The sequence below is a fragment of the Somniosus microcephalus genome, chromosome 22, assembly GCF_052327205.1.
Source record: "Somniosus microcephalus isolate GS21.2 chromosome 22, FLI_Smic_1.0, whole genome shotgun sequence".
Lineage (NCBI taxonomy): Eukaryota > Metazoa > Chordata > Chondrichthyes > Squaliformes > Somniosidae > Somniosus > Somniosus microcephalus.
The window spans coordinates 66,786,917-66,810,940 of record NC_141008.1 but is presented as its reverse complement, the minus strand read 5'-3'; the positions used below and the strand labels follow the sequence as shown (position 1 = coordinate 66,810,940).

Genomic DNA, 24,024 nt, shown 5'->3' with positions numbered 1-24,024 from the left:
GTTTATTTTCAGTAAAAACTGATTTTGCATTAGCTTGCTTATAAACGGTTTTAACAACATTACTGTTAGCTAACATTTTTCATTAAAAAAAAATTGTATATAGAAACTCCAGGCTTAGCTAGATTTCCTATGCTAGCTTTAGTTTCAACAGACGAGCAAACTAAATATATCATTTTCACATGGCCGAATGAAGTGCTGCAGCACCTCCAGGTCTCTTCCTAATACATCTACACACAGAATGTTTTTTTGTATTGGCAAATCATACTGCAGATCACATTATTATTCACAATGTGGCCTAAATCAAGCATACAGCTTCCTCAATTTAAAGCACTGCAGAAAAATTATTCAGCTAACCTTCATTTCATTCCTATGATTAGAAGAGGATCTTTGCAAGGCTTCCAGGCCCAAATGAAATAAACACATCCACTGCATCTGCTGATGCAGCATCAGTCAGTATCTCCAATGACAGAAGTCCAACCACAACAACGCTGTTGTGGCACATTAAAAAAGCAAGTACAGAAAAGCAAGGTTTCTGCTGCATATTACCACATCCTCTGCTCATCAATTTTAATACAATCTTACTTTGTATCAAAGATGAAGTATGTATTTTAAAGCAGTACCTTTAACAGCCATTAAACTACTAACGTGACTTGATTGAAAATATATTTTCTACTGTACTATATAACTACATTTTTGATTATAGAAGTTCATATTTTATTAAACTGTGCCAAATTCAACAACAAGCATTTTATCGCCCCCACCCCATGCAAACACTGGAAAATGTAAGTGCGGATTATTTTCCTGATTAATCTAAAAACAAATTTGCACTGACCGTAATGGAGTTATTATTTTCAAGGAGTAACTATTACGTTAAGAAACTTACAGATCGCTCAAGGTTTGCTTCTTGATCTTGTTCTGGATTTTCTGATTTGAGAACAGATACTGATTTTTTCTTTGCAACAGGCTTTTCCTCGTTAACCTAATTATTTACAGGATGAGGATGCAACATCACAATCCAAAATTTGAATGATACATGTAACAGTGCTGTCTGTCATTACAATTCTGCAAAATTCTAGATATGATACTACAAGCATAATTAAATGCTTAATTATAGGGAAACCGCAGCTATAAATTCTATTTCCTTGAGCATAAAACCGTCAGGTTCGCTCACCAAGAAAAATATTTCATTTCTATGGCCAGTCACTAGATTTGAGAGTTATTTTTTCAGTGAAAAGAATTTTAGGGAATTTCTTGCATGTTTTTACTACTCATTCATATTTCTGTACTCTACAAACTGAAGTCTTTTGTATTGTTTTCAAAGCACTGTGAGTAAATTTTGAATGAAGTGGAATTCTACACTAGTGTGCCTCGTTTGAGGAGTAAATACCAAATAGTAGATAGCAAGCAGAATTGGAATAATGGAGTATTTCTAGTTTGTACCAACAATAATAAATCCCTGAAGGCATCGCAATTTCCTACTGAATGAGCTTCAGCAATATTGTTACACTTATAAACTTCATAACAAAAATATAGCTGCAAATACTGTAGATATATAAATACTAGAACTTGTGTGTTTTACATGAAATACTGTACTAGCATCATAATAGTAACCAAAGTGCCCAAATCTAGAACAGGTATTTGTACAACCAATTCCTTACAACCAAACACATGCAAGATTTTGCAATAAAAGTTTGCCATTGACCCAGAATTTCTCTTTCTAATTTTAATGGCAACAATTTAAATCAATTTTTTGGGAAAAGTAATGTTCGTTTTAAGTTTCTTTTTATAACTGCAGTACAGAAAATCCTTGTATGCAAATTAGTAGACCTAGCCTAACTATAGTGATTTGACATTTGCAATTTGAATGACTAAGCTTAAAAAAACACTTTCCTTTTGCTCCCAGAAAGCAAAACGTGATGAGAAAGCCATGCTGCCGTCATGAACTGATAAGTGGGATTATGAAAAGATGAAGTCTATTACAGAACAGAAGTTTGCCTGGAGCTCAAGTTCTTCCTAGTAATTGAAATTGGTGGGGCACATTGGAATGCCCTGGACAATGGCCATGCAGCGTGAACTGGACACACGTGTGATGGACACTGTAAGTACAGAGAAAGTGGAAAGCACAAAATTACAGTAGTGGTCATTTAAAGAAAACTAAACAGTTATTGCAGTTACTTCATCTAGTAGAATTTTTAAAGAAGTAAAAACAGTGCTGCAGAATGAATTCAGTACAGTAGGGAAGAAAACATCTCTGACTGGCTGTTGCTGCCTCAATGTATATCTATCTTTCAATTAAGAACAACTTTTTGGAGTTAGGATAGCTAAACTACAGAGCCAAGTTTACAAGGAAATGAAGAAGAAATTGACAGTTTGTCAATAGGCAATCGGATAAAATATAGATATGTAACTCGTCAAATTTGAAAATGGGGAATGCTAAAACTTGGATCGAGATGGACAAAACCAGAATCCTAAAAAGTTCAGAAGCACATTGTCATAGTCCAAATATCTTTAAGGCATATATATATCCAAATAAGGCAATTAAACTCAAGCTGTACTTTCATATTAGAGAAACTTACCTTTTACAACTGCAAAGGTAATGTTGACTCTTCTTGACTGATATAGTTTTTTTTAAACTAATGTACACTGTTCCATCCAGATGTAGTAACTAGAGTACTCAGTCTTTTTGAACTTGTGGGATGCATTTCTTGAACAGTCAGGAATGGCATAATCTTCTAGACTTCTTTGGGACAAGAAAATAGCAAGAGCAGAAGTAGGTTTCTTATGAATTGGTTAGGTACATGCTCAATTGCTTTTCATAGTTGAAAAAAAGTCCTTTAACATAATCTAAGGGGATGGATGAACACTCAAGTTAAAAATTCCCTTCTACTCAGATTGGTGGAAGGTTCTAGCTGGTCACAGTTATCAGATACAGAGTACACTATCAAAATTATCCTTCGATGATGGGTGAAACTAGAACTAGGGGGCATAGTCTTAGAATAAGGGGCTGCTCTTTCAAAACTGAGATGAGGAGGAACTACTTCACTCAGAGGGTGGTAGGTCCATGGAATATGCTGCCCCAAAAAGCTGTAGAAGCTACATCATTACATAAATTTAAAACAGAAATAGACAGTTTCCTAGAAGTAAAGGGAATTAAGGGTTACGGGGAGCGGGCAGGAATTTGGACAGGAGTCTAGGTTCGGATCGGACATGGTGGGTAGCGGAGCGGGCCCAGGGGCCGTGTAGCCTGATCCTGCTCCTATTTCGTGTGTCTAATTCTGTTAGATTCAGGAGATGGTTCTCTGATAGTAGATTGGCGGTTAGGATCAGATCAGCCATGATCTTATTGAATGGTGGAGCAGGCTCGAGGGGCCGATTGGCCTACTCCTGCTCCTATTTCTTATGTTATGTTCGACAATCTTGCTTTTTCTTTGCATCAGTTTCCAGCCTTGTGCAAGCAGTATGACGTGGAACAAATAATCAGTTTTTCTCCAGAAAGAAGTAGTACAAAAGTCTTCCTTGTACTCTTTTAAGGCAGCAATGAGGACCCTTGTTTACATCAACGGGACAGAACTTCAGCCTCTTCCATTTGGAAAATCTGTCCTTCTCCATTGTGCAGATCTAGAACCTGATCAGTAATATCTAGGGAAAACCAATACTATTGACCCAAACTTGATAACTTTTTTTTACCATTTGTTTCTTTTGCTTGTCTATTGGGTCCTATAACAACAAGTAGCTAATATTAAGAGGAGTCTCCCGAGTTTAACTTTGGAGGTTGCTCTGAACACAAGAAACATTGTACTGGAGCGCAAATGGAAAAGCCGTGAATTTCTCGTAACTGAATGCACGCTACAACAACTTAAATTTAGCAACTGATAGTTAACTGGATTTTAATTTCTGCATATTACAAACAAAACTCCAGGTGACACAGTGCTTCTCAGGCAGAAGTAGTATGTGAAAATGTGCTGCGGTCATTTTGTATGAATTTTAAAAAAAATCAATACTATATGCTGAGGTGCAGCTGCAGCAGCTCTCATATTATTGGCATAAAGATGAATGTCTGACTAGTCCTAGCCCAGACACATCTCATCAATCAGATGTTTATTCATTCTCAGGTTGTGGGCATCACTGGCTAGTTTATTGCCCATCTCTAGTTGCCAAGACAAGATATACATCAATGTGTTCAACATAGTCACAGATTCTACAACAAGAGGGCATAGGCTCAAACTTAAGTATGATAGGACAGTAGATTTAAATACTTCACGCAGAAGGTGTGAATGTATGGAATGGATAGCCAAGAAAAGCAGTGGACACTGACTGTATCAGTACTCAGTTAAACACCTGGAGAAAAATGTGGTTATTAGAGGTCTAGTGGGATTTCCTTAACACTGGGACTGGCCAGATGGACTGTACGCATTCCTATTCGCAATGATGACTTTATTTGCATACAGTGTAGAGCACTCATTCACCATTTTAAGCTAATACTCCTGGAACCTTGGTGATAGATTTTAGTGGGACTATAAGACATGGAAAATTCGCCATCAAATTATAGATAATGCTCATCCTCAGCAGGAATGGGGTCCGCTGCCTTGAGGTGAAATCATTCTCCAAGTCAGTGTCTGTAACTATATCTACATGGGACAGGACCTTATTGTCAATGGGCTGCAGAGCCAGATGAAAAGGAGCAGTCTAAACCAGTGGTAGGCAAAATGCAGCCCGTGGACCATATCCAGCCGCAGTGTGGTTTTCAAACTGGACTCTCTGGCAACAGCGCTGCCTGACTGAAGCCCGACGTTTGTCCATTCGGTGTCCTGATGTGGCGGGCGGGCCTTGGTCCTTCGCTTCTCATGTTTGGTGTTGTGCCTCAGTAAAGGCAGCCGCCCAGCCCCCCGCTCCCCTCTCACCATGTCTGGGAAATATTTCAAAGGACCTGAAGTTAGCTGTCATTTAGCATTAAATAGGTGTTGAAGCTGAACAAAAGAGCGTTTTGGGCAAGTGTTGGGCACTCGGGAACCTTTTGTCTGACTTCAGTCCTCGTTCCTGCAGACAAGGACAAGCACCGTGTCAGACAGAAGAGAACAAAAACTTTTCCACCAAATCATTCCAGTTAAAACTGATTTGTATTAAAAGTCTGCCGTTCGCAGCTAATGATAGATTGTTGAGTATTTTACAATTGGTACCAGCAGGGTCCAGGTAGCTTCTTCCGATAGTTTTAGTGCAGAAACGTGACAAAAGCCAAACGAGAACATGATTCCCAGTTTTAGAGGTACCATTATTACCAATGTTGTAGTTTGAGTTTCTGTTTTCCTGCTCATCAGTTGCTCGAAGCAGTTTGTCCATTGACTTACCACTGCTGCTTCTCCTTTTGTTTAATTTAATATGGAAGGGCAAGCGGTTAGAAGGAACAACATTTTTTTCCGTAACGACTGTGTATAGATTTTAACAGCCAATATGTGTAAAATATCAATTTTTAAATTAATATCATCTGGTCGGTGATTAAAATAGTAGGGACAGCAAAGTGTTGCCTCTTCACTTTGGAAATATCAGTGTGCCTTTAGTCACCTGAAGATGTGGCACTACCCGATTTTGAGCTCTTGGGTACAAGTTAATGAAAAAGGAAAGACTTGCATTTATATAGCGCCTTTCACGACCACCGGACGTCGCAAAGCGCTTTACAGTCAGTCAATGAAGTACTTTTGAAGTGGAGTCACTGTTGTAATGTGGGAAACGTGGCAGCCAATTTGCGCACAGCAAGATCCCACAAACAGCAATGTGATAATGACCAGATAATCGGTTTTTGTTATGTTGGTTGAGGGATAAATATTGGCCAGGACACCAGGGATAACTCCCCTGCTCTTCTTCGAAATAGTGCCATGGGATCTTTTACGTCCACTTGAGAAAGCAGACGGGGCCTCGGTTTAATGTCTCATCCAAAAGATGGCACCTCCAACAGTGCAGCACTGCACTGGAGTGTCAGCCTAGCTTTATATACACCCTTCTGACTCAGAGGCGAGTGTGCTACTAACTGAGCCACAGCTGACACTGTTTTAAAAGAACAAAAAATAAATAAAGCTTTAAAGTAGTAAAAAGGCACAGGGTTAGAAATAAGTATGGGCAGACTAATAACAAGGATGCTTTTAACAATAGTCTGAAAAGAATTGGATTACATTTCTTGTGCATTCTAAACCTTCTTTGGTTGTGAATAGGATGCATATGTGTTTGTGTCCGCTGTCGAATGTCATGTTCGTTAGCATGTTAATAAGTGTTATTTTTATTAAGCGTGGAAACGACATGAATGGTTCTTTATACAATAAATGCCATAACAAATTTTAATGGTAGCTGTTGTTAACACAATTCATTTTGTGTGTGCGGCTCTCAACAGCTCACCAAAACTTGTTAAGTGGCCCTCCAGCCCAAATAATTGCCCACCCTTGGTCTAAATTGACCTGGAATTCCATTACTTTGTTAGTCAATTGCTCGTGGATTTTGATAATCGGGGGGGCGGGGGGGCAGTACTGTGTGGCGGGGGCAGGTTGGTAGAGGACCTTTGTCTTACGGATGTTTAGTGTAAGGCCTATGCTCTCGTACGCTTCGATGAAGGTGTTAACGATGGTTTGGAGTTCGACCTCAGTGTGCGCAGACGCAAGCGTCGTCTGCATACTGTAATTCGACGACAGAGGATGGGACGACCTTGGATCTGGACTGGAGGCGACGGAGGTTGAACAATTTCCTATTTGTTCTGTAAATTAGCTCCACTCCAGTGGGGAGCTTACTGAGGGTGAGCTGGAGCATTGCAGCAAAGATGATCGAGAAGAGCGTTGATGCAATGATCACGTTCCATACCTCGGGAGCCTACCGTCAACAAGGGCAGACGTCGATGACGAAGTCCAACACTGCCTTCAGTGTGCCAGTGCAACCTTCGGTCACCTGAGAAAGAGAGTGTTTGAAGTCCAGGACCTCAAACCTGGCACCAAGCTCATGATCTACAGAGCAGTAGTAATACCCGCCCTCCTGTATGCCTCAGACATGGACCATGTAAAGCAGGCACCTCAAGCACTGGAGAGGTACCACCAATGCTGCCTCCGCAAGATCCTGCAAATCCATTGGCAGGATAGGCGCACCAACGTCAGTGTTCTTGCTCAGGCCAACATCCCCAGCATCGAAGCTTTGACCACGCTCAATCAGCTCCGATGGACGGGTCACATCGTCCGCATGCCCGATATGAGACTCCCAAAACAAGCGCTCTACTCGGAGCTCCGACACGTCAAGAGAGCCCCAGGTGGGCAGAGGAAACGCTTCAAGGACACCCTCAAAGCCTCCTTGAAAAAGTGCAACATCCCCACCGACACCTGGGAATCACTGGCCCAAGACCGTACAAAAAGTGGAGGAGAAGCATCCGGGAAGGCGTCGAATAGCTCGAGTCTCTTCGCTGGGAGCAAGCAGAAGCCAAGCGCAAGTCAACCCAAGCACGCCACCTACCCGCCCCTTCAACCACCGTCTGCCCCAGCTGTGACAGAGACTGTAGGTCCCGCATTGGACTCATCAGTCACCTGAGAACTCATTTTTAATGTGGAAGCAAGTCATCCTTGGCTCTGAGGGACTGCCTAAGAAGAAATCGTCTACTGGTTCTGTAAATGTTTGTTCCACAAAAGAAAATGTGAGTAACCACATTCCTCAGGCACTTCATGGCTAAAGGTAGCTGGCTCAGCACCAATGTAAATGCTGACCTAAACACCGAGAACATAAGAACATAAGAAATAGGAGCAGGAATAGGCCACTTGGCCCCTCGAGCCTGTTCCGCCATTCAGTAAGATCATGGCTGCTCTTGGGCTCAAAGCCACTTCCCTGCCCGCTCCCCATAACCCTTCACTCCTTTATCTTGCAAAAATCTGTCTATCTCCACCTTAAATGTATTTAATGACCCAGCCTCCACGGCTCTCTGGGGCAGAAAATTCCACAGATTTACGACCCTCTGAGAAGAAATTCCTCCTCATCTCAATTCTGAAAGGGCGACCCTTTATTCTGAAACTATGCCCCCGAGTTCTAGAAACATCCTCTCTGCATCTACCTCAGTATCTTATATGTTTCAATAAGATCACTTCTCATTCTTCTAAACTCCAATGAGTATAGGCCCAACCTGCTCAATCTTTCTTCATAAGTCAACCCCCTCATCTCAGGAATCAACCGTGTGAATCGTCTCTGAACTGCCTCCAATGCAAGTATATCCTTCCTTAAATAAGGAGACCAAAACTGTACGCAGTACTCAAGGTGTGGTCTCACCAATACCCTGTACAGTTGTAGCAGGACTTCCCTGTTTTTATACTCCAACCCCCTTGCAATAAAGGCCAACATTCCATTTTCCTTTTTGATTACTTGCTGTACCTGCATGCTAACTTTTTGTGTTTCATGCACAAGGACCCCCCGGTCCCTCTGAACTGTAGCATTTTGTAATCTCTCTCCATTTAAATAATAATTTGCTTTTTTATTTTTCCTGCCAAAGTGTATAACCTCGCACTTTCCCACATTATACTGCATCTGCCAAATGTTTGCGCACTCACTTAGCCTGTCTATATCCCTTTGTAGGTTCTTTGAGTCCTCTACACAACTTGCTTTCCCACCCATCTTGTTATCATCCGCAAACTTGGCTACATTACACTCGGTCCCTTCTTCCAAGTCATTAATGTTGATTGTAAATAGTTGAGGCCCCAGCACCAATCCCTGTGGCACCCCACTAGTTACCGTTTGCCAACCGGAAAATGACCCATTTATCCCGACTCTCTGCTTTCTGTTAGTTAGCCAATTCTCTATCCATGCTAATATATTACCCCCAATTCCATGAGCTCTTATCTTATGCAGTAACCTTTTATGTGGCACCTTATCGAATGCCTTCTGGAAATCCAAATACACCACATCCACTGGCTCACCCTTATCCACCCTGCTCGTTACAGCCTCATGTGTTAAACATGATTTCCCTTTCATAAAAACCATGCTGACTCTGCTTGACTGCATTATGATTTTCCAAATGCCCTGCTACTGCTTCCTTAATGAAGGACTCCAGTATTTTCCCAATGACAGATGTTGGGCTAACTGGTCTATAGTTTCCAGCTTTCTGTCTCCCTTAAATAGGGGTGGACAAATGCAAGAAGTCACACAACACCAGGTTATAGTCCAACAGTTTTATTTGAAATCACAAGCTTTCGGAGCGCTGCTCCTTCATCAGGTGAAGTGGAGAGATGCATAAAGACACAGCTTATATAGTCAGAGAATAATGCCAGATGATTACGGGTAATCTTTCTAACTGCCAATTATCACACCTCGGCAGAGAGATAATCACAGCAATCAAAAGGTGTGAATGGTGTCCAAACAGGTTAGTCAGGAAAACATTAGATCAAAGAATAATGAGGTGGGGTCAAATGTTGCAGATGCTGGGGTCTGTATGAAAAACAAAAAACAGACAAAAAAAACTTTTTTTTTTGCTGGAAATCACAGCAGGTCCGGCCGCATCTGTGTAGAGAGAACAAGCCAACGACGACTCGAGTCTGGATGACCCGTCAGGTGGGGTTACATGTAGCGTGACATGAACCCAAGATCCCGGTTGAGGCCGTCCTCATGAGTGCGGAACTTGGCTATCAATTTCTGCTCTACGATTTTGCGTTGTCGTGTGTCTCGAAGGCCGCCTTGGAGAATGCTTACCCAAAGATCGGAGGCTGAATGTCCTTGACTGCTGAAGTGTTCCCCGACTGGGAGGGAACACTCCTGCCTGGCGATTGTTGCACGGTGTCCGTTCATCCGTTGTCACAGTGTCTGCATGGTCTCGCCAACATCTTCATGCACAAGTTCGAGCAAGACTTCTTCGCTGCACAGGACCTCCAACCAACGCTATACACCAGATACATCGACGACATTTTCTTCCTATGGACCCACGGCGAAGAATCACTGAAAAGACTACACGATAACATCAACATGTTCCATCCCACCATCAAACTCACCATGGACTACTCCTCAGAATCGGTTTCATTCTTGGACACACGAATCTCCATCAAAGACGGACACCTCAGCACTTCACTCTACCGCAAGCCCACGGACAACCTCACGATGCTTCACTTCTCCAGCTTCCACCCTAACCACGTTAAAGAAGCCATCCCCTATGGACAAGCCCTGCGAATACACAGGATCTGCTCAGACGAGGAGGAACACGATGGACACCTACTGTGCTGCCTTCCTTTAAGAATTTATGTTAGTTTTCCAGTTAATTCAGGGGTTTGAGTAATTTGGGTCGATTTCCATTGTGTGCCGCCACCTAGTGGATATTTGGTACCTAGCAAGTGCAGTAAAGCGCAGTAAAGTAAACTGTATATCACAGACCTGCAGCTCGACACAGGGTCTGGGAAGTTGTTTTCTTGTTACTTGGACACTATTTGTCTGTAAGTACTTGAGAATGTTATAGATGATTAGTGTACACTATATTTTGCAGAAAATGTTTAGTTTGTAACTTTTCTCTGTTAGCAAACCTGCACAGCCAGCCGTGAAGTGCTCGCTCTGTCTAGCTGGTTAACTTGTAGCTGTATTTTGATGCACTATGTACAGGGCTAATTTAAAGTGCATGTAAGAGAATGCCTTTCAGTTTGCTAAATGTATATTCACAGTAAGCTGTGTTTCCACGTGTTTTGGTAAGTTACATGCCAAATGTACTGTGTTGCTCAGGCTTACCTAAATTTGTGTATGCATATCAGTTATGTGCTTGTGTACTAATGTGTGCTTCCATTTCTGTACTGTATTTCAGTTTCACAATAAGAATCTTTCAGTAAAGTTTACAAGAAAAGTCAAGCCTTATGATTTTTATGGGAAGATATCAAGTTGTTAGCTACCTGTCTAGCTCTGCATAGGAACGCGCTGCAAGGGCAGAAAACCTACAGACGCTGAAAGACGCCCTTGTAAGAACGGGATATGACGCTCGACTCATCGATCGACAGTTCAGACGGGCCACAGCAAAAAAAATCGCATAGACCTCCTCAGAAGACAAACACGGGACACAACCAACAGAGTACCCTTCGTCGTCCAGTACTTCCCCGGAGCGGAGAAACTACGCCATGTTCTTCGCAGCCTTCAACATGTCATCGATGATGACGAACACCTCGCTAAGGCCATCCCCACGCCGCCACTACTCGCCTTCAAACAGCCGCCGAACCTCAAACAGACCATCATTCGCATCAAATTACCCAGCTTTCAGGAGAACAGTGACCACGACACCACACAACCCTGCCACGGCAACCTCTGCAAGACATGCCAGATCATCAACACAGATACCATCATTACACGTGAGGACACCACCCACCAGGTACATGGTGCATACTCATGTGACTCGGCCAACGTCGTCTACCTCATACGTTGCAGGAAAGGATGCCCCGGAGCATGGTACATCGGCGAGACCATGCAGACACTGCGACAATGGATGAACGGACACCGTGCAACAATCACCAGGCAGGAGTGTTCCCTCCCAGTCGGGGAACACTTCAGCAGTCAAGGACATTCAGCCTCCGATCTTCGGGTAAGCATTCTCCAAGGCGGCCTTCGAGACACACGGCAACGCAAAATCGTAGAGCAGAAACTGATAGCCAAGTTCCGCACCCATGAGGACGGCCTCAACCGGGATCTTGGGTTCATGTCACGCTACATGTAACCCCACCTGACGTAGGGTCATCCAGACTCGAGTCGTCGTTGGCTTGTTCTCTTTACACAGATGCGGCCGGACCTGCTGTGATTTCCAGCAAAAAAAGTTTTTTTGTCTGTTTTTTGTTTTTCATACAGACCCCAGCATCTGCAACATTTGACCCCTTGTGACCCCACCTCATTATTCTTTGATGTAATGTTTTCCTGACTAACCTGTTTGGACACCATTCACACCTTTGATTGCTGTGATTATCTCTCTGCCGAGGTGTGATAATTGGCAGTTAGGAAGATTACCCGTAATCATCTGGCATTATTCTCTGACTATATAAGCTGTGTCTTTATGCATCTCTCCACTTCACCTGATGAAGGAGCAGTGCTCCGAAAGCTTGTGATCTCAAATAAAACTGTTGGACTATAACCTGGTGTTGTGTGACTTCTTACATTTGTCCACCCCAGTCCAACACCGGCATCTCCACACCTTAAATAGGGGTGTTACATTTGCGGTTTTCCAATCCGCTGGGACCTCTCCAGAGTCCAGGGAATTTTGGTATCCCATCCGTCAATGAAACACATTAAAAGTGGTCAATTTTTTTTTTAGCAGATGTAAAATGGGGCAGCCAAGTGAAAAACAGTAGATGGTAACGTGAAGAAGCTGTGAAGACAACTCTTGGCCAACAATGAAAGCTCTGAGTCACTGAAAAGACAAGCTCTGATTATTAGACGATGATTCAAATTATCTGACAAATCCATCATGGGTAAGTTATACAAAAAGTAGAGTAATCAATAGCCATTGCTATAGAGTCAAACTGGAGGTTAGCCTGGTTTCAAACTAACAACTTCTTTTCTTCGGTTTAAATAATAATTCAGTGGTGAAAACGAGAAGATAAAACCCAAGTAGACATTTTTAGTTGGAGTTCCAAGACTTCAGAGTGCAGCATTTGCATCCTTAGGTACTTCAAATGACCATCATAAATGTTTTGGTAACAGCTTGCACAGAAAGTACAATTATCTGATTAGAGTCCTACAGGAGAAATTCAACCTAGTGTCTCCCATTTGTCGGGTGAAAAACTAATGTTTGGGGGACAAATATTGGATTGCAATCCCTCCCAGAAGTCTGCTGGCTACCAAATTGAAAGCCGGCGACTTCCAAGTATGTATTGTGTCCACCTGAAATAGGCGTTTGGCGCCTCGAATATGTAAGTTGGGGTCCTAACGGAGACTTTAGGACTCCAAAGCAAAATTGGTGGGCAAGTGGGCAGATGGGCAGAGGCATGCTCCATCCAATTGTTCCAGCTCTTCAGCAGCCTAACTTCCCTCAAAAAAGGTAAGCAAACTTTTAATAGTTTCATTCCTATGGCGACAGAAGAAGCAGGATTACTCCTCCTGGCTTCACAAACATACTGCGGGTGAGCTGAATTTCTCCCCCTAAAATCTTTCAGACAGCATGAGGATCCTGTGGCCAGTTACTCTCAGTAAAACTGAAACTCAGGGAAAGGATACTATACCCGTGAAGGTAAGTTAAAATGGAAATAGAAGAGCAGATATTGTACTGTAGTAAGTTTAACTAAATAGTCATATAAATTATCAAAACAATCTTTTAATGATTTGCAAGGCATACGAAAAATAATGTTGGTGCATGTACAGCAAAAACATTGCATAAACGCATCTGAGCAAAGTTATCGCCAAAACTTGATGAAATCTGAAGTAAACTTGTTGTTTTAGGCCCCATTCTAGATTCCATTCAAATAGATGCTTCCCCATTCTCCCGGTGCTTAAAAAGGAACACATTTTGTCCAGTCAAACATTTTGGGTCCTATTGTAAGAGAGTTTTCTTCCTACTGCAGAAGTACTGCTCAGTTAGTTTCCTCTTTCAAAAGCATTAGTGTAAACTTGAAACGTTCAAAACATCAACCGTAGAAATGTAATACAACAATTATTAGAACAGGCAACAGTACGCAAAAGAAATGCGTTTAACATTTTTTCACTTGTCGGTGACTCCAGAAAATATCAATAAATTCATTCTGCAGACTGTTTAATAGCATGATAGTTAAAATTAATGTATAGCAGACAGAAGTGGTTCTTTGCTTTCCATTTTGTCCAAACTGTGTAAATTATACACCAAGATTTTGCTAAAAGTAAATACAAATCAATGAAGAATGGTCACTTGTACACAACAAAAAATTATTTAAGGTGCAGCAAACCACAATGACCAACATTGGAAAATATAATCAAACTGAACAAAGTACAAATTCGGTTTCTATCCTTAACCTGCTATATATTAATAATTTGCATGTGTTAAACTTGTAAGCAATTTTCAACTACCTAAATGTAATCTGGTTCTAAAAATAGCAATAATGCTCTATTTAGAACAAACCAATCTGTGCTATTTTCATCCATCAAGTCATTATAAACCAAAACACATATTGGTTGACAGAACAATGACCATCAGAGCCAATGTGGAGCAGTTGTTTGAGCATGGCTTTCTGATTTTACCAGCCGAGGAGGCGGGACTGCTGGGAAAGTCCCAAAAAATAGGAGCGGGTCCCAAAACCACTCCCAACCCGCCTCCAACCAATCTTCCCGGGAGTCGGTTCCCCGATTTACGCAGGGTCCCGACTCCTAGAGGTGGGAAGAGGATTACAGCCACTTAACTGTCTGTTAACTACCTATTAACAGGCAGTTAAGTGACTTTTTCCACTGCTGCTGCAGGCTTCCCGACATCAGGGAACCCCGCCAGGGTAAGTGAAGCGTGATGTGGGTCTACTGTAATTTGTGTGTATATATGGCAGCTACAGAAGTGGTTTTAAGGATTCAATAGGACACTGGTGAGTATCAGAGGTAAGGAAAAGTTATGAAAGTAATGTTTAATGTGTTTAGATGTTTCTGCAGGTGACAAGCTGTGAAGTGTTTCTGTCGGCTCATCTCATTGGGAGAAGTGACAGATGGCTTCTGCAATCTCAGCTGCCATCTGTTTTATCCTAAGGAGAGTAATTGGTGAGCATGGGTGCAAGAGCTCACCTTTGGACAGTGACCGTCCGTGTTTGACAGTACCTCAATGCTGTCAAATCATCTGTCAAACAAGTGCGGTGCATATACCTTTAAGAAAACCGGCAGATGAAGCTTCATCAACTGACGTCATCTGACACCGGCTTTCCCTTAATTGGCTAGCAAGCCTGCAGGGCGGGCTTAACAAGGTCAATCAGGGGAAAATAGCGTCTGTTCGTCAGACGTCGCTGGGGGCGGGACTAGAACCCGAAAGGCAGCAGTCCCGCCCCCAACGCGCCTCTTCAGGTAAGATCCCGGCCAAGGTATGTACAATTATGGGAAAGTGCTGCAGCATTAAAATTGATTTTTGAGAGAATTTTTCCAATCAAATGCCTAACTGCCAATCAACCAGAGACAGTTTGCTTTTCTGACAAGTCCAACTTTAAAAAACTGAAATGTGATTTGAATTATTATTATATTATAGGCTTCATCACATATGTGCTATGAAAGTGGTGGGATACAGTTTATTCAATTCAAACGATCCATTTACTCCATCTTTTTCTCACTGTGCTGTGTTATTTACTGTTTCATTCAAATTATTTAATTTTTTTAATATAGTTCAAAAGAATACTTTGAACCATCTGAAGGATACTGTATAGGTTTGATCCTGTACACCATTGAGCTCCCGATCTCAGTCAACTGCTGTGGATATGGACAGCATGAAGGATAAGTGCCTACTGACAGAAAACAGTGGCAAAGCTCGACAGCAGATCACCACATGCTCCTAGAATCATAGAAAGTTACAGCACGGAAGGAGGCCATTTCGGCCCATCGTGCCCGCGCCGGCCAACAAAGAGCTATCCAGCCTAATCCCACGTCCCAGCTCTTGGTCTGTAGCCCTGCAGGTTCGAGCATCCCAAGTGCACATCCAAGTACTTTTTAAATGTGGTTAGGGTTCCTGCCTCTACCACCCTTTCAGGCAGTGAGTTCCAGACCCCCACAACCCTCTGGGTGAACCCTCCTAGTTACAGGTGTTATATAGCCAGGAATTTGTTAAATAATATTCACTATAAAATGCCTATTTTTTCAGGATTATGTCATCTTTATTCACCGCTAAACAAATTGAAATAATGTTCGTTAACCTGCTCTTTTATGAGGGTCTGGAGCATGAAAAGTTTTAAAATGCAATTACAGTCCGGGATAGTTCCCAAAACACATGTTTCTGGTCATCAGCATACTTAGAAAACTAATGGCCCAGGTACTGTAAATGGAACTAACAGGCAATTAAGAAAGAATTGTGGTACATCCAAAGATGTGCGGGTTAGGTTGATTGGCCATGATAAAAAAATTGACCCTTAGTGTTAGGGGGATTAAATACGTGGGGTTACGGGGATAGGGTGGGATATGTGTCGGTGCAGGCTCGATGGGCCGAAATGGCCTCTATCTGCACTGTGGGGTTTCTGTGATCTGGATCTTCTGTTTTATGCTGATTCTTTATATTTTGTTTTTGTCCAAGTCTATTTCTCTTCCTTCGATTTTTCCTCTTCGTCTTTTATAGTGCTTTCTTGTTCTTAAGTTTTTCCACCTAAGTTCTTCGAGGAACATTTGCTTTTAGGTCCCAGTCTTTTAACTGGGATTTTTTTTTTTTTATAAATTGTGGTGACTCATCTTCAAATTTTTCCAATTCTACTACAAGTTTGTGTTTATCAAAACTCAGCAGCAACAAGCCTACTGTACCACATTTTTAAAAGTTAAAATTCAATTCATTTTTAAAAAAACGTTAATTGCGGAAGTTACCACACACACCCCGTGACCGACATGCGTGTCCACAGCAGGGAAAATGTGAGGCGGGGCGGCACAATGAAACAGCGTGAGTAACGCATGCAGTAAAGCCGTGTGGGTTTGCTTTGTCCCGGGCAATGATCCGAGTGGAGAATGGACACGGTGAACATTCAGCACTTTTGTATGTTCATAATCAACATATAGCTGCATATAAAATAATGTACTGTACAAGCTTTTAATGGCTGTCTCCCTTACAAGAAATTATGGCACTTTGCATTGATGCACCAAGAACATGAAATAGGATTCAGTAATAACCAAATTATGGGATGGAACCTTGTTAGTCAATTTTTCCCCCCGCACAAAACAATCAGCAGTTGTAATCTCCATTGTTATTTCTTTCTCAGTTCTTTGTGGACTTTTAAAAATTAGTTCTGGGGAAACACAGAAGGTAATGGCCCAGAAATTCGGGTCTCCACGGGTGGGAAGCACGGGGTACTCACCCGTAGGCCGAATGGAAGTGCCGGTTTTCTGCATGCACTGCGCATGTGCGGGAAACCGGCACTTCCGTTCCCCTGAACGAAGAGGTTCAGAGGTCGAACGTGTGCGCAGGAGAGGCTACGCGTGCGCTTTGAACTTAGGTTTTTTTTTAAAAACAGGTTTTCCCGGGGAGGGTAAGCCTGCAGGATTTACACATTTAAAAAGCAGGCATAAGGCCTGCTTTTTGCAAGGTAAGTGGTCAATTAATTAAAATTAAAACATTTTTTCCACAGGTTTATTATTTTTAAATACTTTAAAGCAAGGCAAGTTTATTTTTAGCCCCGTTAGAATATAAAATTATTTTTTTCAAAAATTTAAATTATTGTTTAAAATAGTTATTTAATGTAATTTATAGTTTATTTTAAAAAAGTGTGATTTAAAAAAAAAATTATTTGAAGGTTTACTGCTATTTTGGGGCCTGTAGTATTTATAAGTTTTGACAGGTCTTCCTGTCAATCTTATGAATGGGCTTTTCCCTCCTCCGATTGGCTGCCCATGGCTCACGTGATCCCAGGGGATGCATCGCACTAACTACGCCCCTGGGACACGCAAGCACAGCGCGCCAACAGCTGGGCCAGGCCCCGGAGCAGAATTCTACGGGGCCCTAAAGCTCAACTGCCGGCGCGCAAGGTAAGTGCAGGTTGGGGGCTTACACCCGCGGGAAGCCCCCGACCCGAATTTCTGGGCCAATGTTTATTGCCCATTCCCAGTTCCCAAAGTGTGGGACTGGATTTGCATGCGGGTCAGATCAAGTTGGGGTGGCAGGTCCCTCCCTGAAGGGCAGAAGAGACCCCACTGGGTTTTTATGACAATCCAGCACCTTTCATGGTAATTTTTCTGGCACCAGCCACAACAGGTTTTTTTTTTCCCCATTGGGATATTTGAGTTCACGGCCTCTGGGTTGTCAGTCCAGTGCCATAACCACGAGGCTATCATACTCTGTTTGGATTGTATTCAAACTTCCATGTTCTTAAATATAGATTGATGAAGCTCACCAAATGACAAAATGCTAAAAAAGCTTCCAAAGATCCTGCAGAGAAGCCATTAGCTCATTGTAAAAGAGCTGCCTCTGCCATATCCACATTTCTGCTTTCATTAGCAATGCTGGGCTCTGAATATGACAAGGTGAAAGCACTATTCAGGCATATTTTAATCAATTCATTTAATAAAGGCTCCAGTTTTACGAGAGACACACACACATCCATGGCAGACTTTCAAACGGGAAGAGAGAGAGAGAGAGAAAGCAAGAGAAAGAGAGAGAGAGGAAAAAAAAGGAGGGGAGAAAGAAAGGAGAGAGAAAAGAGAGAGAGAGAGAGAGAGAGAGAGAGAGAGAGAGAGAGAGGTGAGAGACTTGCATTTATACAGCGCCTTTCACGACCTCAGGATGCCCCAAAGCACTTTATAGCCAATTAAGCACTTTTGAAGTGTGGTCACTGTCATAATGTAGCAAATTATCAGTTAGTCATTAGTTCAGTTGCTGCTTTCACGAGCTCCTGCACATAGGTCAGCATTATGTAGAGTGTCAGTCTCTATTCTGGGAAGAATGAGGTCCTTCAGAAAATGTGTCATTATACATTCATAGCATAAAACAAGTGGCCTTTTAACCTTTATTATTTCAATGTCCTTAATAATATGGAAGAAACGTACAGTTAGCAAAAAATTAATTTTGCAAAATCGTTCACTTTGGTCAGGGTGATATCCAAGTGGTTTACAGTGCAGTAACCAATCCTAGTAGTTATACCCTTTCTCCCTAAAGCCTCAAAGTTCTCTGTAGCATTTCCTGAAGATTCTTCTGGTTGTCATCTTCCAAAATTCTATAGATTATGGAACAGTTCCTGCAGATTGGAGGGTGGCAAATGTAACCCCACTATTTAAAAAAGGATGGAGAGAGGAAACAGGGAACTACAGACCGGTTAGCCTAACATCAGTAGTAGGGACAATGCTAGAGTCTATTATAAAGGATGTGATAACAGGACACTTAGAAAATATCAACGGGATTTATGAAAGGGAAATCGTGTTTGACAAACCTACTGGAGTCTTTTGAGGATGCAACTGGTAGAATAGATAAGGGAGAACCAGTGGATGTGGTGTATTTGGATTTTCAGAAGGCCTTTGATAAAGTCCCACATAAGAGGTTAGTGGGATTGGGGGTAATATACTGGCATGGATTGAAAATTGGATAACAGACAGGAAACAGAGAGTAGGAATAAATGGGTCTTTTTCAGGGTGGCAGGTGGTGACTAGTGGGGTACCGCAGGGATCAGTGCTTGGGCCCCAGCTAGTCACAATATATATCAATGATTTGGATGAGAACCAAATGTAATATTTCCAAGTTTGGTGACGACACAAAACTAGGTGGGTTTGTGAGGAGGATGCAAAGAGGCTTCAAGGTGATTTAGACAAGATGAGCGAGTGGGCAAATACATGGCAGATGCAGTAGAACGTGGGTAAATGTGAAGTTATCCACTTCGGTAGGAAAAACAGAAAGGCAGAGTATTATTTAAATAGTGATAGATTGGGAAATGTTGATGTACAGAGGGACCTGGGTGTCCTTGTACACCAGTCACAAAGCAAAACTGCAGGTGCAGCAAGCAGTTAGGAAGGCAAATGGTATGTTGGCCTTCATTGCAAGAGGATTCGAGTACAGGAGCAAGGATGTCTTACTACAGTTATACAGGGCTTTGGTGAGACCACACCTGGAGTAGTGTGTGCAGTTTTGGTCTCCTTACCTAAGAAAGGATATACTTGTCATAGAATGAGTGCAGCGAAGGTTCACCAGACTGATTCCTGGGATGGCAGGACTGTCGTATGAGGAGAGATTGGGTCGACTAGGCCTGTATTCACTAGAGTTTAGATGAGAGAGGATCTCATTGAAACGTATAAAATTCTGACAGGGCTAGACAGACTGGATGCAGGGAAGATGTTTCCCCTGGCTGGGGGGGTCTAGAACGAGGGGTCACAGTCTCAGGATACGGGGTAGGACATTTTAGGACTGAGGTAAGAAGAAATTTCTTCACTCAGAGGGTGGTGAAACTGTGGAATTCTCTACCACAGAAGGCTGTGGAGGCCAAGTCACTGAATATATTTAAGAAGGAGATAGATAGATTTCTAGACAAAAAAAGGCATCAAGGGGTATGGGGAGAGCGGGAATATAGTATTGAGATAGAGGATCAGCCATGATCATATTGAATGGCGGAGCAGGCTCGAAGGGCCTACTCCTGCTCCTATGTTTCTATGTTGTGGGTCAGTTGCAGCACCGTATCTAAACACTTATACAAAACTTCCTTCTCTTATGGATAACTGTGAATGCGATTAGTCGTTTCTTCACTAAAACCTCACAATCCATCCCTCATCGGCTATTGCCTCCAAAATTAGGGACAAAACCCATAATATTTTTGAAGCGTAGATTTCTCAGAATTCTCCAACAAATAATGAACTATGTCTTTGTTCCGAGATACACCAAGGAACTATAGACTGTTGAAAGCACAAACTATGGCCAGTAAACAGTCAATCATGAATGTCATAGTCATCATTTTCATCAATGCTTTGCAGAGTCTCTTTAAATCTTTGCAATGTAATTGCATTTGAGGTTACAGACAGAGCTGCTTCATGCTTAATGTATTTTCCATATTCAATGTCTTCCTTAATGATCAATGTCATAGTCTTAACAAGAGCAAAACATGTCAAACGCAATAAGTTGCCAATGGGACAAGATACCTGCGACAGAACATTTGCACCATTTCTAGACAGGTATGTCCCAGCTGTTGCAAAAATTCAGACAGTCTCAGACTAACATGCATAGATGTGATTGTGAGTATGCTTTTCAATGACTAAAGCATTGAATTTGGATAGTTGGAATTTAACTGTAATTCACATACTCAACATCCAAGCTCCTCCATTCAGTATATTATTTTGTGTACTAAATTTCCAATTCCTCTGCTTCATTACAAACCAGTACAGTATTATTTCACCAAATGTAGTAGTATATCCTGGGGCCTTGTGGGGGGGGGGGGGGGGAAATGAAGGAGAAAGAGGAACTAGCATTTTTTTAAACTGTAATTTCAATGTCTGGCTCTTGCAGCAGAGTTCCTCTCTAACTTTAATACTTATTTCTCTTTTACGGGTAGCAAATGTCCTTGCAGCACAGAATTCCCAATCCAATGCAGACATTTCCTCTTTTTTTGTTGGATGGTGTAATTGATATTCTTTCTAAAGCTCTTTTACCATAAAAACCTCTAGTTTCCCAAAAGTAAAGGTGATTTTGCTTCAAGGGATGGGGATGGAGAAATTAATCATTTCTTTGCTTGTCCACAATCCCAACTCAACAAAACTATGTATATATTTTAAACCACAGAATTATATGACTATATATTTGGCTCTATTCTGTTTTAAACAAACAGTCTCTTCTCTTTTGCCCCAGCACAAAATGTGTTTGTTTATAGTTACTGTTCTCGTTATTGATTTAATTTCGCTACTTTTACTTCCTTACAAGCCAGTAAATGATTTATTTCTCAAAGTAGGAGTTTGCTCTTTAATTTGATAACTCCTTTTGACAAATTCAAAATTCTTCAATTCAATATCTCAACAAATTGACTGTTCTGAACAATTTTTTTTTCCAGACAAGTGTCTCGAATGGAAACACACACTATGAAGGCACAAAAACAGTTTGCCTTTAAACAGTGCCTTTAACATAGTAATCCATACCAAGGTGCATCATATTGAAACAAAAATGGATGCCAAGACAAAGATATTAGGAGAGGTTACCAAAAGGTTGGTCAAAGCTTTGGGTTTTAAGGAGGGCCTTAAAACAGGGGAAGACAGGTGGAGAGTCAGTGGGGTTAAGGGAGGGAATTCCAGAGCATAAAACCTGGACGGCTGAAGGCACAGCCAGCAATGATGAGAAGAGAGAAAGGCACACACAAAAGGCTCGAGTTCAAGGGGAGAGGTTACAGAGATAGGGAGGGGTGAGGCTATGAAAGGGTTTAAAATACAAGGCTAAGGATTCAAAATTGGAGGTGTTGGAGAATCCAAAGCCAATGCGGGCCAGCAAGGACACAGGTGATGGAGGAGTAAAACTGCAGGATAGCACACGGGCAACAGAGTTTTGAATGAGCTGAAATCTACAGAAAATGGATGATGGGAGGCTGGCCAGGGAAGCATTCAATTGTCGAGTCTGGAGGTGACTACGGCATGGAAGAGAGTTCAGTGGAAGATAGGCTGAGGCAGGGGCAGAGGCAGTCTTTGTGCTATAAAGTTGTTCCAAAACTCCCTATCCAGGCACAGAGAAATATTTTTTGTTTCAGCAAAGAGGAGTTCATTTTAAGGTCAGTCATTTTAAAAATAGCTTAATCTCAAAGCAGTTGTGCTAAACTCCTCACTTTTAAGCAAAGATGTGTTTCACATGAAGGATTAGTTCTATAATGTAGGCAACACCATAGTAGAGGGGACATCACACCCTCACAAAAAGATAGGACATGAATAAATTTTCTTCTTTGTGAATAAAAATGGCAATAAAGTTCAAAGTCAAGACATTGCTTCAAATCAAACCTTCTTATTGCATTAGAACCAAATCAGGCATCACACTAAACTATAGACTGTCCAAGGGTTAACAAGGGTTCAAAGATCAGTCTGAAGACTTTATAGAATATTTTTAAACATTGCCACAAATTCCAATTCCAATAGTAAATGAAGGCATACCAGAAAAAACAATACGGTGTTATAATGTACAAGTGTTCTCCTTCAATGAACAAATCTAAAAATATGTACACATACAGCTCTGAAATGGCATATATGCATTTGTTCTTTGTTTTGGTCCAAGTAACACAAACTTAGAATCAACTTCACTGTACAGTATAGAGCAATATTAAGAAATTGAAACGGGTTTAAAATTGAAGGCAACCTCACAGAACCATTTTGGACAAAATGATTCAGCAATAGAACCAGACATGCCTGCACCACTTTCTGTGATCACTAAAAATAGGCATAGGCAACAACTTTGGCCTAAACAAGGCAGCACTCTAACTTATAGATAAGAAAGGTTGGTATAATCTGTGTTACATTATTTAACAGCACAGGAAGCAAAAAAATTACTTTATTTCAAATACCTTGTTTCTATCTTCTCGCATCTAGCTTTAAAAATAAAACTCGAGCCGCCAACTACATACACTCCCCAACAGAGCAGTTTTGAAGAAGTACCCCAGCCACTGATGCAAGCTTCCGTTCAGAGTGAAGGAGAAATGTGATAGGCTGTCAAAGTGTCATTTCACTGGCACTGCAACGAGACAGCTGGGTAGTTACAGGCCTTCTAAAAATAACAAAAGAATGTATGCTCAATTCCAACAGTTGGTGCTCCACCGTAACTCTTTTTCATTTTTTTCTTCCCCTGTGAAGTCATTGAAAAACAGCATTGTGTATAAAATGCTACAACGCCAGGAAATTCTGCCATCATCTGGTTGTCTACACGTCATATTTCTGGTGCGTTTATTCCCTTTTGGGGGAAACAACACCATGGTAATCGTTGACGCTATTTCCATTCGGAGGGAAAACAAAACCCTCCTTTTCCTGTTCAGAACTAATTTGCAGCATATGTTTGCTGCAGATATCGCTGGTTAACCCTTTGAGGCGCGCCACAGTACTCCATTTTTTCACATTTTGTAACATAAACAAGATTAAAATCGTAATCAACACTGCCACATCAGTTAATCCTAGACAGCTTCAGTATTAAAAAATCACTAAGTGAGCAGATTAAATTATAGGGATTAAAATGCATGGTCAGTTGTAACTATTTAAAAATACTACGCTCACTGTAAGTCGACTGATGTGTGGTTTTAGAATGGCAGAGGCGTTACACTACGTAATTCATTATTCGGCTGCTACGGGGAAGCTGTGCATATGTTGGCTTGTCCCTTTATGGCCACAAGGATGATACCTCCGACAGTGCAGCACTCCTCCCGTACTGTACTGCAGGGTCATCCTAGATTATTTGCTGAAGTCCTGGAGTGGGGCTTGAACCCAGAAACTTCTGACTCAGAGACGAGAGTGTTGCCAGAGCCA

At 41.7% G+C, this 24,024-nt stretch overlaps 1 protein-coding gene across 12 annotated transcripts in view; it reads right to left on the bottom strand.

Annotated features, from left to right (window-relative positions):
• Window positions 1-24,024, bottom strand: part of myo18ab (myosin XVIIIA b) — a 256,934-nt gene that overhangs the window by 158,259 nt on the left and 74,651 nt on the right. For 2 of the 12 annotated variants that reach the window (XM_085965003.1, XM_085965002.1), the window contains one exon: window positions 884-979. The exons of 8 other annotated variants lie outside the window; for them this stretch is intronic. In XM_085965003.1, the coding sequence (XP_085821129.1) occupies window positions 884-979 (96 nt within the window). Of the gene's footprint in view, window positions 1-883; window positions 2,097-23,075; window positions 23,191-24,024 lie in introns of those variants that run through there. 2 more of the 12 variants (XM_085964997.1, XM_085964999.1) reach the window with 2 other exon arrangements.